Source organism: Notechis scutatus, chromosome 1, assembly GCF_049901735.1.
Source record: "Notechis scutatus isolate UNSWTSFEM ecotype Mainland chromosome 1, rNotScu1.2, whole genome shotgun sequence".
NCBI lineage: Eukaryota > Metazoa > Chordata > Lepidosauria > Squamata > Elapidae > Notechis > Notechis scutatus.
In genome coordinates this window covers 133,860,895-133,883,550 of record NC_142009.1, presented here as the reverse complement: position 1 = coordinate 133,883,550, position 22,656 = coordinate 133,860,895, and the positions used below count along the sequence as shown (strand labels likewise).

The 22,656-nt window shown below is 41.2% G+C and overlaps 1 protein-coding gene and 1 long non-coding RNA gene across 2 annotated transcripts in view; one reads left to right on the top strand and one right to left on the bottom strand.

The window, feature by feature from the left end:
• Window positions 1–1,446: 1,446 nt before the first annotated feature.
• KLF11 (KLF transcription factor 11) lies at window positions 1,447–12,342 on the bottom strand. The gene is made up of 4 exons (XM_026674327.2): window positions 11,982–12,342; window positions 8,638–8,898; window positions 7,013–8,006; window positions 1,447–5,280 (listed from the first exon to the last, which is right to left on the bottom strand). Exons 1-4 carry the CDS (start codon window positions 12,027–12,029, stop codon window positions 4,988–4,990), a joined length of 1,596 nt encoding a protein of 531 aa, XP_026530112.1. The 5' UTR covers window positions 12,030–12,342; the 3' UTR covers window positions 1,447–4,987.
• Window positions 12,343–16,961: 4,619 nt separating this feature from the next.
• Window positions 16,962–22,656, top strand: part of LOC148133000 (uncharacterized) — a 70,608-nt gene continuing 64,913 nt past the window's right edge. Inside the window, exon 1 of the long non-coding RNA XR_015745799.1 lies at window positions 16,962–17,055. This is a non-coding gene — a long non-coding RNA (uncharacterized LOC148133000). The remainder of the gene's footprint in view (window positions 17,056–22,656) is intronic.

Genomic DNA, 22,656 nt, shown 5'->3' with positions numbered 1-22,656 from the left:
ACTAAAGATACTAATGAAACTAATGAAACTAAATGAAACTTTGGGTGGTCTTACTGCATACGGTCTTACTATGGAATATTAATAATAATGACACCAGTAAGTTGGTAAGACATTAATTACTCCTGCATCCGAAGTTTTGGGTCTGGTGGCCCATCTTTACAATACTGGTTAATGCTACAGTGCCTAAATGAAAGTATCCTTGAGAAAATCTCAGCATGGCAATAATTATTTTGCCTGAGATACTCCTCTGTGATCACTTCAGATTATTGGCCAACCAACTCTCCTGGTCACTTACAGAGAATCGCATAGGCTGAAGTACCTCTTATATGACAATATGATAAAATATTAATGTGACAAAATGTTCCTTCTAAATCACATTCCTGCCAGATGTCTACATGCAAAATGAAAGCATGAAGTTAAGATTCCATTCCTAAAGATGTTAGTGGTGCAATGTGCCTTGTGCATCTTAGTAAATGAAAAAAGCATCAGAGGGGCTCATGTGTTGTCGATATTTTGCTTAGTTATCTCTGAGTGAATCTCATCTCAGACTCAATGATTTGGAAGGGCCATTGAAGATATCTAGCTCAATTCTCTGCTTAGTGTAAAATAATAACAAATGGTTATCTAACCTCTGTTTAATTGGAAGAAGCTCACCACCTCTGTCCAAAGGTGCAGTGCAAAATTGACTATTGTACTTCTATCATTCAAGGAGTTGCTGACATGCAATGTGCAGGCTCGCAAATGCACCAAAGCACCTTTGTTTCCTGGGAATCAAACTCAAATTATTCTGTTTCCTCTTTTTAGATTTGTAATTATATTTTTAACTTATTCTCTTGGTTTCTGTTTGTTTCTGCATCTGTCTTATGAAGGCATATATACCTTGGGCGGGGGGGAGAAGAAATCTGTCAACATTCTTGCTGGCAGGATTCTGAAACATTTCAGCAAGATTAGAATAAAAATGTTGGAAATATTAGTATATACTTTAAATGGTTCCTGCTCATGTATTATTATCTGATGACTCAGATAATAATATAATAAGACTTTGTGGAGAGTACTTATACTGTTTTCAGCTTTGCAAAATGTACTATGTAGCTTTCATGTTCACTTATAAGAAATATGTCTATTAATACAACAGTATTATGCAATTATTTATATAATGGTATCTGCCCAGGGAGTTCAATCTGTTAGGGTTGTTGTGCTGTGGATTCCATTAATTAAAAAAATATATTTCAGAACACTGGAAGTGAAACTTCTTTGGAGCAGTGCCTGCCCTCTTGACCCATCACATTTATAATCCATCTTTGACTTGAGGAAATATCTGGAGATTTGTATGAGGGGACATTGAATTGTAACCTATATGCTATACTTAAGCCAAGTGTCAACATAATTCCTCTATTCCTTTACGGTACTGTTTCACGCTAAGAAGATTGTCCACACAAGGGAAGAGAAAATACAACCGAAACTTTATGTAAATATCCACTTTACTAGAAGAGGAATTACAACACAGCCCTTGAAGAAATACAAGAGTATTTGTATGTATATTCACACAAATAACAAGGATTTCACAATAAATGCTGAAAGTAACAAATAAGGTTTATTCATATAAAATATTAGGCACAAAATTTTACTACATGTAATGATAGTTCCCATAATCCCCAGTCAAATAGCCAATAATTAGGTCATAAAATTGTCCAGAAAGGGAAAAGTAGACTCTGTATATTGTAGAAAAGGGGAAAAGGTTTCAAACTAATTAAACTGTTGCAGTCTGATTGTATGAACTGAATTTATACCACTAACATATCTATTCTTACAAGCTTTAAAAATTAATTATATTCTTTTTCTTCTGTTAATTAAAAATTCAGAATAAATTGGGAGAAAACAACTATGTGATCTGCAGATTTATCAATTTGCTTCAATAACTTAAAATATAGCAAGTATTATGAGCATATGTAAGAGAAGAAAACATACCATAACACACATGCGTGTGTTTATACACACACTCACATGTCCATAATCTATATACATACCCAAATACACACGCATACACATATATATACACACAAACATTGAGGTGCAGTTTTTTTTATAATATTCCTCTACTTGCATATCTAGTGACCAATCAAATGCAGCCCAGTCACTATGACCCATCATTGCCAGCCAGCTTTCTGTTCTAGCATTTACAGTAACTAGTTCAAATTGCAATGATGTAAAAGCTTTCAAGCACCAGGCAAACTATCATATATATGGCTGAGGATTACATATGCATGACAACCTGGTTTAATGTCATTTCAAAGGAAGCCTACTTACACTTGTTTTGGGAGTGCAAGCCAAAATGAAATGTTCCCATCAACTGAAGGTAATAATTAAAATATCCAAGAGCTGCTATGTTCTAAAAGAAATTCCTGATCCTTACAGTTTGCTTCATGAACACTATTCCCTTCAAAATCAGATAGTTTGATACTTAGAATGGGCATTATTAAAATGACGGTCAGCAGATTTTCAAAACATGTTAATTTTGCCTAGATTCACCCTCCCCTCCTCTACCATACTGGATGGTGTCATGCTGTTTTTAACATGAATTGTTCCCTAGGATGAAGTGAAAGGAAAATCATAACTTCCCAATTGTCTCAGGCTGTTGCTACTGGTGTAGAATAAAGCTAATAAAACAACTGACCAAACATTAATATTACCCAAGTGTTATTTTGGAACATATAGCAAATGTAGTTTTCAAACACTCATTCCAGCAAATTCCTATCATCCACAGAAATATCTTTAATAGCTTCAGAATAAATAAAAGTATTGCAAGCTTGTCTTTACAAAGATAACCAATGTATATTGCAATTGTAAAAGATCTATTTAGTTTAAGATAGTAATGATATGTCAGATATACCCCCTACATTTACACCATGCTTTCGTATACTCATTAAAAACATTTTTTTCAGCTTGAGATGCAGTATTTGGCATGTCATCATAGATGATATCTCATGACAAAAAAGTCTGATTTCCCACAGGACCCTCCAAAAGACAAGTAACAATTATCTATTACTTCAGTTACTCGTTCAGTTAATACAGTGCTGTAGAACAAGACACAAGAAGAAAATAAAAATAAAGCAAGGCTCCAAGGCTAAGAATTTTTAAGGCAGCTTTAAAATATAGGATTATCACTTTAAGGTAAGTCTATTTTTATTTATTTGACACAGCCTACAAGTGACACCCATTCCCCCTTATTTTAAAAGCATTAATTACTGCAACTCAGGACTTTAGTGCAAGACATGCAGCTGAATCCTCCCAGTGTCTTTCCCACACTCACAGAATAGCATCTTTCAGTGAGACAAATTACCTCATGAATCCTGACCTTGCCCTGGATTTTCCAGAAGAGATTTTGGGGAGTGTTGGGAGAGAGAGAAAAGGAAAGTTCAATTGCACAAGTACCAATATTGGATCTGATCAAGAAATCCTTCTGCCCGAATTCTGCAAATCAAACAACCTCATTTGCTCTGCTGATCTTCCTAGAAAGGCTTATGTGAAAATTCTTGATCCCTCAACAGTGAGGTGCTAAGAAGTTTTAGTTGTTTGTTTAGATCAGAGGTGGGGAACTATGGCCCATGACTTGTGGTCTTCAACTTGCAGAATTTCGGAGTCAGCATGGCTGGCTCACGAATTCTGGGAGTTGAAGTCCACAAGTCAAAAAAGGGCCATGTTCCCCACTCCTGCTTTAGATGATTAAAAAAATTAGTGCGAGCAAGAGTACATTTTTAACTTTGGCCTTCGTGCTTTTATGTATGGATACACCAAGGGAATAATCCAAACTTAAGTTATGGAACTATACTTATCACATTTAAAAAGGTAGATTTAAGGATGCACTTAACTCCTTTTATGGAAATGCAAGTTTCTGACTGAATTATATTGTTGATGAGATGCAGCCCACAATTCTGTTAAAATAAAGAGGCTACTTCTCAATTACAATAATTAAAGTATTAATTATAATGAAGAAGTAGGTATTATCACAAGTCACTGTTTCCTTCATAGTATGTCCAAACTTTTAATATCCATTGTCACTGTGTTTATATGATTCAAGACATCAGTTGTGATGGAGCAGGTGTCCTGAAACTCTGTATTAAATATCTGGTTTTGATGTGAGTTGATTAACACATTAAACCCATATTTAAACAGCTGATAACCATAGGCACAGTTCTGTTCGCATGCCAACAAGTTTTGCTAACACATACAGTACATGGAACAGTACATCTTAGGCAGCATGGAATAATGAACAGGGGGAAATTAATTCAGTGCCACTGCAATCTAGGTCTTTTCAGCTTTGATGCACATGGCTGGTTTCACAACCAAGTGAATCCTGAGCTAGCTGAATAAGCCAACTTTAAATACAATCTCCAGATAGAGCACTCCAAATGGTAACTATGACATGGCTGCCAATCCTAAAGCAGATTGCCTCAGGTATGAAATCAAAGTTCAGACTCAAGATGATAATCAGTTTGGACTGTATTCATAACAAGGAGAAGAATTTCTGAGAGGTAGTTTCGATCTCCCATACCACTGCTTTCAGAGGATAAATGCAGAATTAGACTATAGCAGCTACATTTGTACAAAGTAGACAGAAAACTAGTATAAAACTGAAAACAACCAAGTCAGCCTGCTTCACTTTCTATTAATTTGTCTTACTCAAGTAAAGATAAATTTTCAAAGAATAGTCCTTGCTAATATTCTATCCTACCCCACCCTTAAATATATTTTCTTTTTCTGAAGTGCTGGTAGTTCTCCCAAAATCTTGGAAGAATGAAAAGAAAAATAAAGGTAATGTAACATTAAGTAGGATGAACACTGAAGCAGGGAAAGAAGGCAGAAAAAGAGGATTTCCTCCCCAACAGGAAATCATAACTTGTAGAAATTAAGTTAAAAATCAGTAAAAGCGGTAATTTTGGGAACCATAAAGTTCATCACAAAATGTGTGTTGTGGCCAGCTGGCCCACTACCCTGGCGATAACATTGGGAGGAGCATGCTCAGAGCATTTTCATTCCTTGGCTTCTCTAGAGCTGCAATCCGATTCAGTTTGCCAACTTCCGTTTGCCAGCTGGGCACCTTCTTGGTCATGTGACGACGCGCATGTTTTGTCAGGTGATCGCTACGCATAAAACGGCGGTCGCAGACTGGACAGGCAAACTTCTTCTCCCCTGTGTGGGTTCTGCGGTGGCGGGAAAGCTCATCAGAACGGGCAAATTTTTTATCGCAACCTTCCCAGCTACAAGTGAAAGGTTTTTCTCCTGGAATAGCAGAATGGAGAAGGAAAGACAATTCAAAAATAAATAAGTTGGATTCTCCAATGAAGTTATTAAATGTGTTCTATCAAGTAAACAAAAGAACAAGCAGAAGTAATTAAAAGCTTTTGCCCACACTGTCAAATAGACCAGGGGTCCCCAACCACCGGTCCGCGGACCGGTACCGGTCCGCGGAACAACTCCTACCGGGCCGCTGGCTTGCTGGGCGCCGCCATCTTTTTTTGATGAAAAAGTGCTTCCGGTGAGCTTTTCCGGGTAGAAAGCTCACCGGAAGCACGCTTTCAAAAAAGATGAGCGGCGCTAGCGCTTGCTGGTGAGCTTTTCCGGTAGAAAGCCATTTCTACCCGGAAAAGCTCACGAGCGAGCGCCGCATCTTTTTGATGAAAGCGTGCTTCCGTGAGGTCACCGGAAGCACTTTTTCATCAAAAAAAGATGGCGGCGCCCAGCTGATGCCGGTACCGGGCCGTGGCGCCCAGCTGATGCCGGTACCGGGCCGCGGCGTCAAAAAGGTTGGGGATCACTGAAATAGACCACAATTTTGCTGCAGCTCTTAAAGGGTTATTTAATTGGAGAAAAAACACCCTTCCAAGAGCATATTTTACCAATACTGATAAGATATAGGAAGTTCAATCCTCTTAGTATACAGGTAGTCCTTGACTTACGATTCGTTTAGTATAACAGCACTGAAAAAAGTGACTTATGACCGTTTTTCACACAGCATCCCCATTGGTTACATTATCAAAATTCGGATGCTTGGCAAGTGGTATGTATTTATGATGGTTGCAGTGTCCCAGAGTCATGTGATCACCTTTTGTGACCTGACAACCATGATACTGACTTAACTGCAGAGATACACTTAACAACTGTGGCAAGGAAGGTCATAAAGTGGGGCAAAATTCACTTAAAACTGTCTCTTTTAGCAACAGAAATTTCTGCCTCAACTGTAGTCATAAGTCAAGGATTACTTTCCCCCCCCTAACTATTCGTATAAGGATTATATTTTATATTATTTATGTTGTCTTGTATTCTTGTATGGACTGTACCAGTAGAGACTAAACCAATTTTGTTGTATACATGATGTACAGTGACAATAAAGGCTTTGAAAGTAATATTAACATATTATGAGTACCAATGGAAAGTTATGAGAGTTTATTTTGTGCTCCTGTTGTAAAGATTAGAGGTACGCTAAGCATTATGTCACAAAATGTTGTGCATAACACCAAAGGCCATTCCAAACATTTTCAATGTGGTTTGATCTTGAAATTGGACCATTCTGAAGTCTATCGATTTTAGAATATTCCGCCTTGAAAAGTTTTTCAATTTTTGAAGTGTCAGTGTGTGTTTTTTTTTTCATCTACTGCTTCTAATGTAATTAAGTCAAGGAATGGGATCTGTAAACACCCTCCCCCTTTCCCTCTACTCATTGTATAATGACCCAACTGCACTTTTTCGCATGCCTGAACATCTTCCTTTGCCTCTAAATCAGATATTTGCATGGTTTCTCAGCTTCCCCGAGATGATACCATGAAAATACAGTGGAAATATATTCCCACAATTCTAAAAAACTCCAATGCCACATCTGGAGAACAGCATATATTGGTGAAGAACACTCTAGTGAGTCTCACGCCATTACAATGTCAATGTTCATTTCTGATGCTTGACGGGCATCATCAGAGAGATTAGACGGTACATCACCTTCCTTCGGTTCTATACATACCAGTATGAGTACGCAGATGGGCTTTGAGGTGAGAGCTTTTGAAATATGTTTTCCTGCAGCCAGGAAAGTTGCAAACATAATTCCTCCTCCGGGAAAAGTCTATCAAAGGTGTACTGCTCTGGCCAGAGGCAATAAAAACTGGAGCAGGGGCCAGAGGCAATAATTTGGTGTTCCCCACAGACATCACAGTTTGTTGGCACGGGGGTGCCTGGGCAACAGCTGCCTGTGGAAGAACGAACATAACAGTCCCCTGAGGCATTGAAGGTCCCATCAGGACAGGCTGAGAAATTGGAGCCGTGTGGGGTAAGATGGATTTGACGGTTCCTGCAGTCTGAGCAGAAGGTTTTAATAGAGCAGAGACTATACCTCTTGGTCCATCCAGGGGGATCATTTGACAGATCACCTGTGGATTTGAGAGAGGGGAGGGTAGAAGGGAGCTGGTCTTTTGCTGCATATCATGCTCACAATTCTTTGGGTAAAGAGACTGCTGCAAAGCAAGCCTTGGAATTTCACATCCTTTATAGGCAGTTCTAGAGCAACCTGAGACGTGCGAGGAAGATTTGTGTGCAAGTAAAGTGTCACAAGTCAAGTTCTCTGCAATATTGCAATCCCGGGAAGCTCTGGAATGTTGCTGGCCTTGGGCCTCCTGCCAGTCTGCAGGCCCACTGTAGCCCGATGAAACTTCTGGTTTCACTTGCACACCAGGAATGCGGGAGTAACCAGAACTGTTGCCTGTGTGACGGATCACACTAGTTGCCATGGCTCTGCAAAGCGGAGGAACAGGTTGCTCAGTCCTTGCTGGCATCTGGCTGGATTGCTTCTCCATATTCAAAACAGATGGCTGAGTGGCAGTAAGACTCCGACCTGGGGGAGTGACCACGCTGGTAGGTACGTTTGCCTTGATTGCTCTAGGTTTTGAGTAAGTAGTTTGGGAGGAGGGCAGTGATGCTGTAGAAGGCTCAACAAAATCTGGACTGTATGGTGGGGTCATGCACTACATTAAAAAGGGGGGGGGGAGGAAAACAGCACACAGATCAACATGACTAACCATAGTTATGACCATAACTAATTACGTTTAAAATTCATACTCTCTCAGACCTCAAGATACTGGATACTTCCCCCAAACTACAATGTGAAAGAATGTTTACTCCAATTTTGTATTTTCATTTCATCCTATACTATCCTATAATTGTATGTTCCAACATTTGTCCTTCCAAAATCACAATCTTATGGTGCTTAGAAAGCAATATTCTCAGATGTACTCCTGTGTCTTACTGGGGTTCAGTGGAACAATCCCATCCATCTCTTTCAGAAAATCATGCAACAACTATTTAGATTTCCCCATATTATCATAGCTGTAAATTGGACAATGTTTTGTCTTAAACTAAGTTAACAGGGAATCATAGAAAAACATGGGATGTAATAAACCAAAACCATTAGCACCAGATTGTTTTCAACTGCATTTGCAAAAAAGGTATGTCTAATATGCAAAACAAATCTGATACCCATTATTTTAAAAAAAGTCATCATCCCTCATGTTTAATAAAGCACTAAGGAGATTAATTGGGGAAAACCAATTTATGCATATTCAATTTCTTTCACATGGTTTTCTTCTTTTTCCTTACCAGTGTGGATAAAAAGTTATAATCCTTAGACATCTCAGATGTAGGTTCATTCTGCACTACAAAATCCCCAGAATCTGAGACAGGCGTTAAAGGTCTTATTTTTAATAGTTCGCCTTTCTGTGATCTTTGACCCCAGGAGCTCATACAAACAAGGGTCTCAACTGCTTCTATGTCATTCCGTTCCAAGGTGCTACAAGTAGATCTTTCACTGTCGTGACGCCTCCGTTCACAGATGGATTCGTAGATGTCCACAATATCAACCTTGAGATGAGATGAATTGCCACATTTTAATCATTCAGAAGAAAAGTGAATACATTTTCATGGTTTGTTTAAACATTCATCCCATGATTCAACATCATGACCAACCTCTTTGGAAATTTGGAAATCTGGGTGCCAATGCATCCTACCCATTGGGCTACAAGAGCTAATTAATTAACAATTAATGCAACAATTTTTCATAAATAGAGCAGGCTTGTGTCAATCCTTAGCGGCTTTACTGCATTTTGATTGTTGCTATTTCTAAATACTCATTTCCTAGAGAACCTTTGGTCTAAAAACTTGCACATATTAACTCCTTGTCATTTTTATTACAGAATCACAAAACACAAAATAAGCCTAAGCCAGTAGGCTTTTGAGCACTTGAGCTAAAATATCTACAACCTCTAGTCCCAGGGCAGGCAGGCATGTGACACTCCAAAGCCTTCAAAACTTGCCTCAGAATCTATCAAAACCTGTAGCCACACTGTGATGTTGAATGAAAGGGAAACTTTCTATAATACTAAGGGAACAATGATATTAAATGCATTTAATTAAATCACTTTTTTGTCTGAATTCCTCTTTTTTATTTAAGAATATAATACCTAGCCCTTGATCCAAAACATATTAGTCAGCCTAGATCTATAGAAACATTCCCCTTTTATAGGCTATGATCAAATGTGATTAACTAAATGCTACCTTTGTAGCTAAAAAGACTATAGTTATTAACTGCACTGAAGATACCACCTTGGCTGAATCTTAGTGTTTTAAAAAATTAATCAGCCAGTTGGTAATAAGCCTCACAATACTTAGAACAGATAATCTTTTCATGCTCCATTACACTATTTACAGATATCATACAGACACTTGAGTAAATACTGAAGTATACAGACTATCTCTTAATAGCCAGCTGTTAAGTGAGTAAATCCGGGTGTAACCAAATAGGCTTGCATGTATATACAGTGGAAAAGTTGCCAACAGTACTTCACACAAGTAGGCACCAAATAGAGTAGTAGGTTCTTGATTCATGATATGTGAAGCCAAAAATATTTTACTCAGTGAAATCTATATGGAATTTGCAAATAACTTAAATTGTAATCTCCAAGTCCATAAATGAAGTTAACATTTGGGAGTGAAAGAAGATCAGAAGTAAACTTGATAATCATTCAATTACAGTTTGATGCTCTTACTTAATGTTAAATTCATCAAAATGAATTTATAAATCATCTAACAATTAACAGATTTAATATGGTAGAAGTTACCATAATATTAAGCAATATAAATAATTAACCCAAGGGGACTTTCTTTTTAGTTATCAAAATATTTTCCAAGATGATACTACTGGAGAAAATAAACATTGAGAAGAAGGCTTTTTAGATCCTCTTGAACATTTTGAATTGTAAAATAGGTTCATAATCTGAGAGAGAAAAAGGAAGGAAGGAAGGGGGAAAAAAGGAAAAAGCAATCTGGGGCCTCATTTCCATACAGAAATGCAAGAGCAAAGCAGAACTGCAACAGCCTGAAGTGCGTCCTCAGATCACCTCCTTTCACCCAGGCGCTGCAGTGGCAAACTGGAGGAGAATGACACACTATACAAGAAGCCGCTGAAAATTACAGCTGCACAAATATCAGAAATTCTACTTCACTGTACTCAACAGCAAGCAAGCATTCGTTATAGTAATATAAATATACAGCATATATTACATTTATTCCCCCCCCCTGCTATTCATATGCCCACTTCTTTCCTCTCTTTTAAGGAAAAAGGAGAACAGGGAGAGAGGGCTAGCGACTGACATGAAGATTAGTCAAAACTACAAGGCCAGAAGGAGGTGAAGCACCTCCTCCTAAAGGAGGTGGGAGGATTACTTCCCACCTCCATGGGATCCAAATATAGTTCAAGGTTTGGGGGGGGGGGAATGTGATGGAAAGGAAGGAGTGGGGAGACGTCATGCATCGAAATAGCCATGTGAGCAAAATGGGTGGTGGTCCCTGACTGAGCCAGCGCTGGGAAGCCCTCAGTAGCTCTGTCCTCAAACCAGACAGGGTAGGGGATCCTGACAAGAGCCAAGACACTCACAACAAAGCTCTCTCCCTCTGGGGTGTGTGTGTGTGTAAAAGAGAGAGAGAGGAGAGAGAAAGAAACAAAGAGAGAGAGAGAGAGAGGGAAGGGAGGAGAGAGAAAAGGAAGGAAGATATAAGGATGCCCCTCCCAATCTACCAGCTGAAAGAAGAGCACTTACTGTAATCCCCAGGGCATGAAGTCATGCCATTAGCAAGCAACTGCGGATCACAGTCAGCTTAGATTACTCATGCTAAAGCACTTTATTCTGCCCTCATCAGCCATCTAGCCAGGTCTATGCCCAGAGCAAAGCCTCACCTCCACCCACCCACCCACCCACCCCACCTCAGGGCCAATAAAAACTGCAGCCCTCGAGCCACTCTCAGGCTGACTTCTAAGCAAGTGTGCCGAAGGAATTGGCCGGGAGAATGAAAAGCATCCGCCGCAAATCCCTCCAACCTTCGCTTCAAATCTATATAGTCTTCCAAGCAGCATCCCGCCACCCCCCACCGCCCAGTTCACACACGCCACTCGGTCCAGATAAGTTGGAGGAGCCCCCCACCACCCGCTCGAGTTCCTAGAGAGCGAGCGCCAGGCAAAGGGTGGAATCCGAAGGGTCGCCCCCACCCCCCGGGCAGGTTTAGAGATCCCACCCGCGGGTGGACGACGAGGGCAAGGCTGGTTGAGGCTCAAAGGAAAGCGCGCTCCGGCATCTTTCCAGCCCCTCACCTCGGGGTCTCTCGATCGCACCTTCCCCCCTCCCCCAATTGCATTTTGCAAATAAAAGGTGGGGAGCCCCTTTGCTCCCCGCTCCCACCCGAGGTGCATCATCAGCACCTTGGCCTCTCTGCTCCTCCGGGTCTACCTCGCTCCGAGCAGATCAGAATCCCAAGGGGGGGGGGGGAGGGTGCAGAGCCAGTGCACGTCAGCCGCCGAGTCTCTTCAGCTCTGGAAGGTCCTGAGCGAAGGAGATCCTGCTCTGCCTGCCGCGTCCCCGTTCCCGCCCTGTGCAGCAACAAGTGGTACTCACCGAAGGGGCATCTCCCATCTCCTCGCTGCGAGGAGGAGATGTGTGCATGGCGAGAGCTCCCGCGAGCAGCGGCTGTATGACAAAGCCCAGCCGAAGCAATCGGCCAGAACCACCACCACCCTCCCTCCCGCCCCTCCTTCCAGGGGAGGCGAGCAGCCAAAACAGAGGGGAAGCACACCAAAACACTCCATCCAGCGAAGCAGCTGGGAAGGGGCGGAGAAGGAGGAGGCAAAGAACGAAAGGGGACGGGAAGAAGGGTTCTGGCCAATCGCGACCCGAGCTGCCTCTTGGCCAGCCAATGGAGTTCCTCGGGCGGCGTGATAGCCTCGTGCAGCGATGCTGATAGCAGGAAAGGACCCTCGTGGGCACGTTTGGCGGCGGCGGCGAAGAAGAGCCACTCTCTGGAAACTAGGGGAAAGGTCGGCGCGAGGATGGAAGGCGGGGCCTGCAGCGGCGGGAAAGGGCGGGGCGGCCGTCTGTCAGTGAGAGGCGGCCAGCCAGGGAATGCCCGGGAGGGCGGGGGGGGGGTGAGGAAGAGGGGAGCACGAGGGTGGGGGCGTGTCCGCTTGGGCTGGGTTGACATCGCCGTTCCCGCCGCGCTCCAACAACAACGCGGGCTCCCTTCGAAGCCCCGCCCAGCGTGAGTAATGCTTCTTTGAGCTCGTGCGGCGCGCGAGGTGCTGCCCTCCCGGATTGCTCTCCCTTCCCCCCGCCCCCACCCCCCTCCGTCCTGCTTCTGCCACATCTGGGTCGCAGCCACAAGGGGCCGATGCGAGCGCGGCGGCCTCTTCGAAGCAGTGGCAGCCCTCCTACTGGCCTCGAGTTGAAAACAAAAAGTTACAGACTGCCCATTTCTTCAGGAAAAGAGGAGGCGGAGGCATTTTATTTGAGTGCTTGCTCCGTAAACAGCTAACGGCAACCCGCTTTGCTTTCCCGATTTGCAAAAACTGAAATATTTTCATTCAGTGGGTTTCTTGATTTAAGGAGCCGGTATTTTATATTTTTGAAGACATGCTCAGAAGTTAAAATTTTATTAACCTTAATTAGATTGTTCCCCGAAGGGATTTTAGGAAAATAGGAAGTCTAGGAGGAAGCACACTGAATTCCATGGGATGGATGTATATAGTAGACACAACCTGAGCCTGGATTAAATACCATAAGACATGTAGGAACTCCAGAGTTGACAAGGACCGTGTTTTTAATTTTAGCAGCCAAAGTTCTCTTTGCTGCTGCTAATCTTTGTTATTGTTAAGTGAGGCACTGGCACTTCTGTTCCAATGAAATTTTTCCTGATGCAAAATAATGGGAGAGAGGGGGGAAAAAAGTTCCTTAATCACTACTTTTCTCTGGATTCCGGTCTTCAGAGTATAACCCCAGTATATTTTACTAACAGTTTTAAACTAACTGCTTTGATTTAGGACATGATTAAGATTTATGAATTCATTGCAGTTGAAGGTCTGTGAAGCAGTTAATTTGAAGAAGTCCTCACTTTAAAAAGTTAATTGTCAGGAGAGAGAGAGAGAGAGAGAACAAAACAAGCAAATGGAGTTATTAAAAAAACATACTGAGTTTTCTTGTCTTATTCTGTTTTGTAATTATTTTGCTCTGAAATGTAGAACACTTCTCAGTTCTGCACTTAAAAAAAAAAGGCCACCCACCTTCCATTTATGTTAAATTGTTTTTCTATAGTAGCACATTTGCAAGAATTTATGTTTTGAGCAGTACAATAGGCAATTCGAGAAAATGGTGTTTAGGCTATGAACATTATTCTCTGGTACAAATAGTTATCTTGCTATTGAAATAGATATTATTGTAGCAGGACTTTGTGTTTAAATTGTTTTTGCCACTGTATCAACATTCCTTTTCAAAACAATTCAGGGAACAAGTATTGAATAGATTAATAATTGTAATACATCACTTTCCATTTTATAATTTTGAAGTTGATTATTTTTATTTATTAAATTGATATCTTCTTGTACAAGAACTCAAAGTGTGTGCACAGTAGTCCTATTTTTCCCCATTACAATCCTGTGAGATAGGTTGGGATGAGAGATGGTGACTGGCCCAAAATTACCCTGAGAGTTTCTGTAGCTGAACAGGGACTTAAACCTGCATCTCCCCCAATCCTAATCCAACAATTTAACCAAGGCTCCACTGACTATCTTAATGTACAAACAAATCTTGGAAAAATTATAGACAAAACAGTGCTGCCAAGAAAATAAAGAAGACATATTTGGGCTAATGAGAAGCTGTACAGGTAGTCCTCAACTTACTGCCATAATGGAGCCTGCTTATTACAATTGCAAGTTATTGCAGTTATTAAGCTTGTTGTGGAGATTGCCTAACTGCCTTACTTAACCCCCATCCCTTCTCTCGCAGTCCTTAAGTGGCTGCATGTGTTATTAAGCAGAGCACAGGATGCTTCAGGTGGGGAAGGCCTTGGGAGGCCTCCTAATGCCTTCCTCAGCCCATGAGGGACCTTTTGATCTGCTTCCTGTCCCTCAGGGAGTCTACAGGTCTTGTGCCTCATTTCCTACCCATTGGGTCCCATTCCCTCCTCATACCTCATCAATCACTCACATTCTATAGAGCTCGGGAGATCATATTGTGAAAGGAGGAGCAGATTGTTCCACCCCTCGGTATCCCTTCAGCTGATGTGGCGCAGTCCCAGACGTGTGTGCCATTTTTAGATGGCCACAATTCTTTGGGACACTCTGGAAATGCTACACACTTCTGGGACAGGATGCTGAGGGGCAGAGCATCTTGCTCTCCTTTTCCAACACAAGCTCAAGTGCAAGCAAGCGAGCAGTTGGTGGGGAGGAGGAGAGGAGAGTTCAGGACCCAGGGGCACAGAATGATCCCACGGCCTGCAGGGATCAGCAAGGTGGAATGAATGGGAGATGGTTGTTAGGGGTGTTAGGCTGTGTCACCCCGTGGCTGATCATAAGGGTGAGTCTGCCTGAATTTTGTTCACACAATCATATGGTCCTGCAGCAGTGATAACTTCAAAACTGGTTGTAAGTAGCTTTTCATGGGTCTGTCATAATGTTGAATGATCATGAAGTAACTAGTCATAAGTGGAGGAAAATCTGTAGAAGGAAATCTGACAAAAAAAAACAAAGTTGAGGCAATAAAGCTGAGAAGGTTAAAAAAAAAGATCCAACTAATGGAAAATATTACTTGACTTATTCCATATGTTAGCAGAAGATGTTATTTTTATTGGTTTTTATTAATAAAAATGTTAAAACAAATATTTATTATTGGTTTATTAAATAAATACCATATTAAAACATGATTTCTTGTTTCATCCAATTTACAAATACTAGGCCTGCAGTATTTTTCCAGATATGCAATTAACTAACTTTCATGTCTATATAAATGACTGAGTACAGTAGTGAATTGCATCAATATACAATATACCAGCTTTCTCAGTCTGGTCTTCGTATGAGGATAGACTGCATCTCTTATTGTCACAGCAGGCTATGATCAGGGCAATTTGCAGAATGTGGAGTTTATGCATATCCAACAAGCGTCATGTTGAGGTTGGTAGCATTAATTTGATCAGAAAGAAAAAGCAATTCTTGGTAGATTTAGTGGCAAGAAAATAGTCTAGTGACTATTCATATTTTGTATGAAGACATAGTTTTCTTTATCATGATATACACAAGTTTATCCATAACTAGCTTGATACCCGTGCTTCGCTATGAAACTATGTGGTCGGGCTTAGTTTTCCAGGAGGAAAATAAGGGAGGGGGGAATTCTGCTTCTGCCTACCAGCATCCATTCATCTGGCTAGCGTCCTGTCAGTATGTGAGAGAGTTGAGGGCTGTTTGGAAACTGAAGCAGTATTTGCTGTGTGAGCAAGAAGGAGACAGCAAGGAGCCTAGTCATGGCTTAGCTCAAGTGTTCTGTACTAAAGCTGCTTGGTGCTGTGAAACTGAAACCGAAACTCCTCTGCTTGTATTTTGCATTTGGAACAGATTTCTTTTCAGGTGGGGAGGAGGAGTAGAACTCCTTAGCATCAGAGCATGTTAATAATAGTATATGAAATAGTAATGCTTTGATGGTCATTTCAAAAAATCATTTCTTAGTGAGTACCTAGAAGCCAAGAGGAACATACCTGCCAAATTTCAAGTTCGTCGGCTTTACGGTTCTGGAGATTTTGTGATGATGCATGAGTGGTATTTCGCTTTGATATATATAGATTGGCTTGGTAATGTCTAAAAAGGAATGATAAGTCCAGGTTCCTAAATATGTTTTCTAGTTAGAGAGGAATCTAGAATTAAAACCCCTATTATGTATGTTGAGCTTTTGGGAGGAGAATAAGAAAAGGGCATGTCCCTTCCTTGTTTCATTGCATATTGTGTGATTATTTTGACCTTAGTCTTTGCATACCATCCTGGCATCTGCAATCATGAAAAAGATTCACAATTAACAATATTTTGAATACATGTAAGAAAACCTTGACTGAGACTTCTCCTAGACATGGATGGGCAGTGGTCGAGGCTTTGGTAAGTAGAAAGAAATAGTTGAGAGCCCATAAGAAGCAGAAGAGTAACCTTAGGGTTTTTTTTCCTTCTACCCTTTGATTCTGGACTTTTTCTAGGCTAAGTGCCAGAATTAAACTTTGAACATTATTCTGGGAACCACAGTTCCAAAAGGAGTAGGTGAGGTTAAGGGAAAAATGAATTGAATGAAAATTAAACATCATGAATACATACTTTCCAGCCATATGTTTCTGTCACATTATTACAACTTGATGTCGGCATCTAGAGGCCGGATTCTGACATTTGGAGAGCATTCAGATTCCAACTAACCCTGTGGCCCCTGGTTTGTATCCTTTCCTCTGTTCAAAATCTGACCCAAAGCTGTGGGTTTCAGCTGTCTGAGGTACCCAGACAAGGGTCAGGGAGCAAACACACATGCCTACTAGAACTGACTCTTGGAAATGCCAGCAATGCCAGCTTGCAGTCACGAACTAGGGGACAGGTCACACAGCTCACCTGCTCTCTGCAGCCGTTTTGAAGTAGAAAGGAACCTGGGAACAGCAATAGCTGCTTTTTACACATGGCAGGTATTTATGTGTTGACTTGCAGTGGAAGTGCATAAGACATCCTACCCGACTTGGCAATTTGAGCTGGGAGTTATTTGAGCCATGTTCCATACCGTACTGTTCTGAAAAAGGGTCAAATCCATGTCAGGTTGCCTTGTGCTGTATTTGAACACTGGTTTAAAATATGGTATGAACAATTTCCCAGAGATGAATGGGAGTTCTACTGATGTAGTAGTACATGTGAAAAACAACACGAAGTCTTTTTTCCCTTTCTGAAAGGGAGGGAAAAGATTGATTTTTTGGGGGGCGGGGGGGATAATGCAGAGATCTGTTAAGGTATCTTGGAGAGAAATACACTTTGTTTCAAATTAGCATGTAAGAGGCTAGTGATAATGCAAGTTCATTGTATGTCAAGGTACCAGTATGTACCTACCCAATTGGGGGCTGCCAAAATCTGAAAGAGATTTTTCTCTGTCTCTTCTCTGCCATCTAGCAATTGCCCAGATTTTGGCAGCCTTACTGTTGTGCTTTAACTTTTCAGTCTCTCAAAAGCAGAGGACCCATGATAACCCTGTATCAGTTGGAAAGCTATACAAACAAATCTTCCTTACAGTTGTGGCTTGACTGAGCAATAGTATCCTAGAATGTGTTTGTGTTACTCTGCTTTGGGTACAAAGTGACTTCTCGTAAGAGAGGCTGGCAATTCATATAGGGGGGTAATACGTTTTTTATGGGCAGTGGTAGTATGGTTTATAACTTTTGCAGGGCAATGAAAGATGAAAAGGGTAAAATACAAGTTAACTGCTTGCAGACAAATTAAAATTTTCAGCAGCAGGTTTTAGGAGGCCATTGAGCAAACATAATTAGGCTATTCTCATCCCCCTAGACCAGTCTGTATCATTGACTCATGGAAACAGGATAGTGAATGGAGAAGGCTTTGAATTTTCCTTGATCTTTGATTCTCCCTCACTTGGAGAGAGCAGGACCCCAGAGAGCAAAAGCCAAGAGGGAATTAGCAGAGCCCTGATGTCAGTGAACACATTTTCTAAGTGTAGTGAGAACACTGGCTACCTTGGAGGGAAACTTGTTCATCCCTAAAATATAGTTGCTATGAAACCTGGGAGAGAGCTATATGAACACCTACACTTACAGTTTGGGGCCCAAGGTGAATTAGTTTTATTTTCTGTCTTGCCTAGGTTTAAGAGTCAGTAAACACAGCAGGATTACATATGTATAGGATGAAGGATATGTATAGGATATAGCAGTGATGGCTAACCTTTTCAGCTTGGTGTGTCGAAAATCGGGAAAAAGTGTAGCCTTCCTCGGGTCGTGTGTCACTTCAAGAAATACCAATAATTTGGTAATATCATGAGCACTGTGTCTGGTTGTTGTGGTGCAGTCCTCCTGCGATGTTTATGATGGACTGGGCTGGGGTGATCACACAGGGCTGTGAAACTCATCTCCTTGGTCTCAGGGCTGCAGGTGCAGGATGTGGAGATCGGAAGGCCACCTTACAGGGCTGTGAACCTCATGGATCTCCTTTCCTCCTGTAGCGTTCCTGAGGTAATGAAACTGACAAACCTCAGTTTATGGCGGTTAAAACTGGTTCTCTGCTACAAAGATCTCGTGGCAGTGGTGACACCACGCCTCCACGCAACAAGCAGGGAGCAGGGATTGGAGCAGAGCACAGGCAGCCTCTAAATGTGCAGGTTTTCCCCACACCAACAGGCGTGTCAGTCAAAGTGCCTCGGCGTGTCACGAGTGACACGCGTGTCATAGGTTAGCCATCACTGGGATATAGGATATATATAGGATGAAGTTTGTGTAATTTTAGGACATGACTGTGGCTGTTATATTTTTGAAGATATTTTCAAGGAAGTGCAAAGCTGTTTGTATCATATTACAAGATAAAGAATTTTCCAGGAATTTTATGTTGCAAAACTACAGCTGGAGCAAGTTTCTTGCAATCCAAGAAATGCATGTGTCTTGTTTGTCTTATTCTTCTAGGAATTTTCCAGGTTGGCAGCCATCTGAAACCTTCCATCACTTCTAGATAATTGATTTTCTTAGAAAAATTATTATATAGCTTTATTGCCTTCAGTAATCAATCATGTATGACAAAAAGATATGAAACATCATAAAAATCTAAAAATTACATAATTGTAAAACCTTAAAATTAAGGTAGTACTTTCCTAACTAAGGCAATGATGGCTCTAAGAAATTTTGCAGCTTATCTAGAGTTGTTCTGATCTGATAACATGAAGCAAATAAAACAGAACAGGTGATACTTCTGTAAACAAGCCACATAGTGAAAACAAGCTGTTAGAAGTAGTGCTGTTGCATTCTTAGCTTATTATCTTAAATATGAGAACTTTCTTTTACAAATTACATTTACAAAATAATACTGTACAGAAACCCTTGATAAAATGGCTGTGATCCATTTTGTTATGATATTTGCTCCACCTATTCGTATGTCAGCAGACACCAATCCTGGCATGACAGGTACTGCCCCAACTACTGCTCCTTATCCTGCCTCTTGATTCCATTTGCCAAAAAGTGCTCTTCTGATTACGGGCAAGTAGCAAGTATTAATTCTCTGGCCTTCTGTAGTTTTCTTAAGTTTAGCAGGTCATCAACTAGCAGGGGAAAAAAAAACCCTTCAATTATTGCATTGCAGCAGGAATGGGGCAGGCTCAATTGCAAGACTCTGCGTTTCCCATGCCGCTTCTCCAACATCTGATTTAGTTGTAACCTCAGTTGAATAAAGATTTTTTTAAAAGTAAGACTAGTAAAGTAAGTGCTGAGTCACAAACAGTTGTTTTACATGGGATTTCTTTATCTCGTCAACATACAGTATGTATTCAATGTAAAGTATCTTTCTGTGCAATTGAGATGGCTGAGAGAAGTTATAATGTATACAGGTACTGGTAGTCTTCAACTTACCACTGTTTAATAATGATCCAAAATTATGATGGCTTTGGAAAGTTGTACCAAAATGTTGTATCACCCCCACGGTTGGTTAGCAATCTGTTCATATTAATGACTGGTTGTCAAGCTCGCCACAATCATTGCTTTGCTCAACGACAGACATTCCAGTCTCAATTTTATTTATTTATTTTTATTTGTCAATTGCTTACAAGATAATAGGTATAAGTAAAAACATAGTTATGAATACATGGATACATATAAAAAAAAAAAAATATATATAAGAAACAATAGGACAGGGATGGTAGACACGTTGGTGCGCTTATGCACACCCCCTACAGACCTCTTAGGAAAGGGATGAGGTCAATAGTAGACAGTTAAAGTTTTTGGGGTTTGGGGAAGAAACCACAGAGTTAGATAGAGTATTCCAGACATTGACCACTCTGTTGCTGAAGTTGTATTTCCTGCAATCAAGTTTGGTGCAATTAACCTTGAGTTTGTATCTATTGTGTGCTCTTGTGTTGTTATGGTTGAAGCTGAAGTATTCATTGACAGGTAGGACATTGTAATGTATGATTTTATATACTCTATTTAGATCGGACCGAAGGCGGCGTAGTTCTAGGTTTTCTAGGTGTAGAATTTCAAGTCTGGTGGCATAAGGTATTCTGCAACAAATAGAGGAGTGGAGAACTCTTCTTGTGAAATATTTCTGGACTTTCTCAACTGTGTTAATTGTGTTAATCTCAATTGTAGCCATAAGTCTGTGTTAATCTCAATTGTAGCCATAAGTCAAGAACTATCTGTAAGGTAATCCTTTAGGTTCGAAGAAGACACGCTATTGTGTAGTTCATCTGTGGAGAGAGGGAGGTGGCTTTCCAATCTGGAAACACAGAGTCTAGCACAATGAGGGCACTGGAAGTCGATCGTTATAGCGAAATGTGGGTGTTATTTTGTGACACCACTCAAGGTTTTCTATCAGTTTTTGGTGGCGCCTGTCTTCAAAGCTGGTGGAGACTTCATAGCACAGGGCTCACCAGTGGATTCTGTCAGCAGGCACAATTACCATTTCCCTTGACTGGGTATGACAGTGACATTGGGTTTCTTTCACAGTGTCTTTGTAGTGCTTGCACGGTCAAACTCATGGTCTCTTCTTCAGTTCCAGTATACTTCAGAACAGTGATCCCCAACCTTTTTTATGGCCCGGCCCGACATCAGCTGCGCCATCAAGGCATTTGTTTTGATGAAAAGTGCTTCCGGTGAGCTTTCTACCCGGAAAAGCTCACCGAAGCACTTTTCATCAAAAACAAGATGGCGGCGCCAGCAAGCCAGCTGCCCGGTAGGACTTGTTCCACGGACTGCACCGGTCCGCGGACCGGTGGTTGGGGACCCTGCTTTAGAACAATTTTCAAGGCATAGGGCAGACCCATTCTTATGATATGTCCCACCCATCTCATCTAGGCTATGATAATCAGGGACTCAATGCTGATGGAAACCCTGCGAGCTAAGACTCCAGGTTGGAGACATGGTCTTGCCAATGAATACCAAGAATGGAGCAGAGAGTGCACATGTGAAATTTCTGCAACTGTTTGATGTGTCTTCAGTACAGAGTCCAGGATTTACATCCGTATAGGAGAGAAAAGGTAACCGCAGCAATGTACACTTTCAGCTTTGTGGAGATATGGTTGTTGTATTGATTGAGCACTCTAATATGCAGCCACCCCAATGCCTGGCTGTTTTTTCTGATCCTAGAATCAATTCCTTTGTCCATTGAGATAATGCTTGCAAGTATTGGAAGGCTGTTTACATTTGTCAGTTGTCAACAGCGAATATTTTGTTCTTTGGATTTTGTTATTTGGCATGAGCCGGTAAAGTACTTCAGTTTTGTTCAAGGTGATAATCAAGCAGAATCTGATGATTTGTTCAGCATTACCCCTAGATCAGGGGTCGCCAACCTTTTGGACCTCAGGGACCACCAAACTCATAATTTTAAATCCCGGGGACCACTAATATGACTGACAGTGGCTTGCTGACGTTCATGGGAGAGAGAGAGAGAGATGATCTAACCTCTCTCTCTCTCTCCCTCCCTCCCTCTCTCTCTCTCTCTCTCTCTCTCTCTCACACACACACACACACACACACACATACAGAGGCAGGGGTGGGTTTCAAATTTCTTAACTGGTTCTGTGGGCGTGGCCTAATTTGTCGGTGTGGCTTGGTGGTCATGTGACTGGCTGGGCATGGCTTGTATGTAAATATAAATATTTATATAAATATTGAATTTTTTGTAAAAAAGAGCAACTTTTACCCAAAATCAGGCAAAGCAGGCAGGCAGATTAAGTTGCTCAGAGAATCACAGATTCATTCAGAGATCTATCTGCCATCGGCTAGCTGAGTCTGTCACATAAAAGTTGCTTGCAAGCAAACTCACAAAATTAACTCACAGCACACCATATATGTAAATATTGAATTTTTTTATTAAAAAAAGAGCAACTTTTACCCAAAATCAGGCAAAGCAGGCAGGCAGATTGAATTGCTCACAGAATCATAGATTTACTTCGAGATCTGTGTTTCTGCATCGACTAGCTGAGTCTGCACTGCTTCAGTCCTAAGGAAGGTCCTAAGAAAGCAGAGCTGAAGTTCTAAAGATTAGCTAGAAAGCAAGTAATCCAACGATTTCCTGCTTTCTAGCTAATCTAA

Bases quoted from the DNA above. Each gene is read 5' to 3' on its own strand.
- KLF11 (XM_026674327.2), bottom strand. From the start codon at position 12,029: ATGCACACATCTCCTCCTCGCAGCGAGGAGATGGGAGATGCCCCTTCG. The intron at 8,899-11,981 runs GTGAGTACCACT...TCTCATCTCAAG, and splicing joins AGATGGGAGATGCCCCTTCG to GTTGATATTGTGGACATCTA. The intron at 8,007-8,637 runs GTAAGGAAAAAG...TTTTTAATGTAG, and splicing joins ATAACTTTTTATCCACACTG to TGCATGACCCCACCATACAG.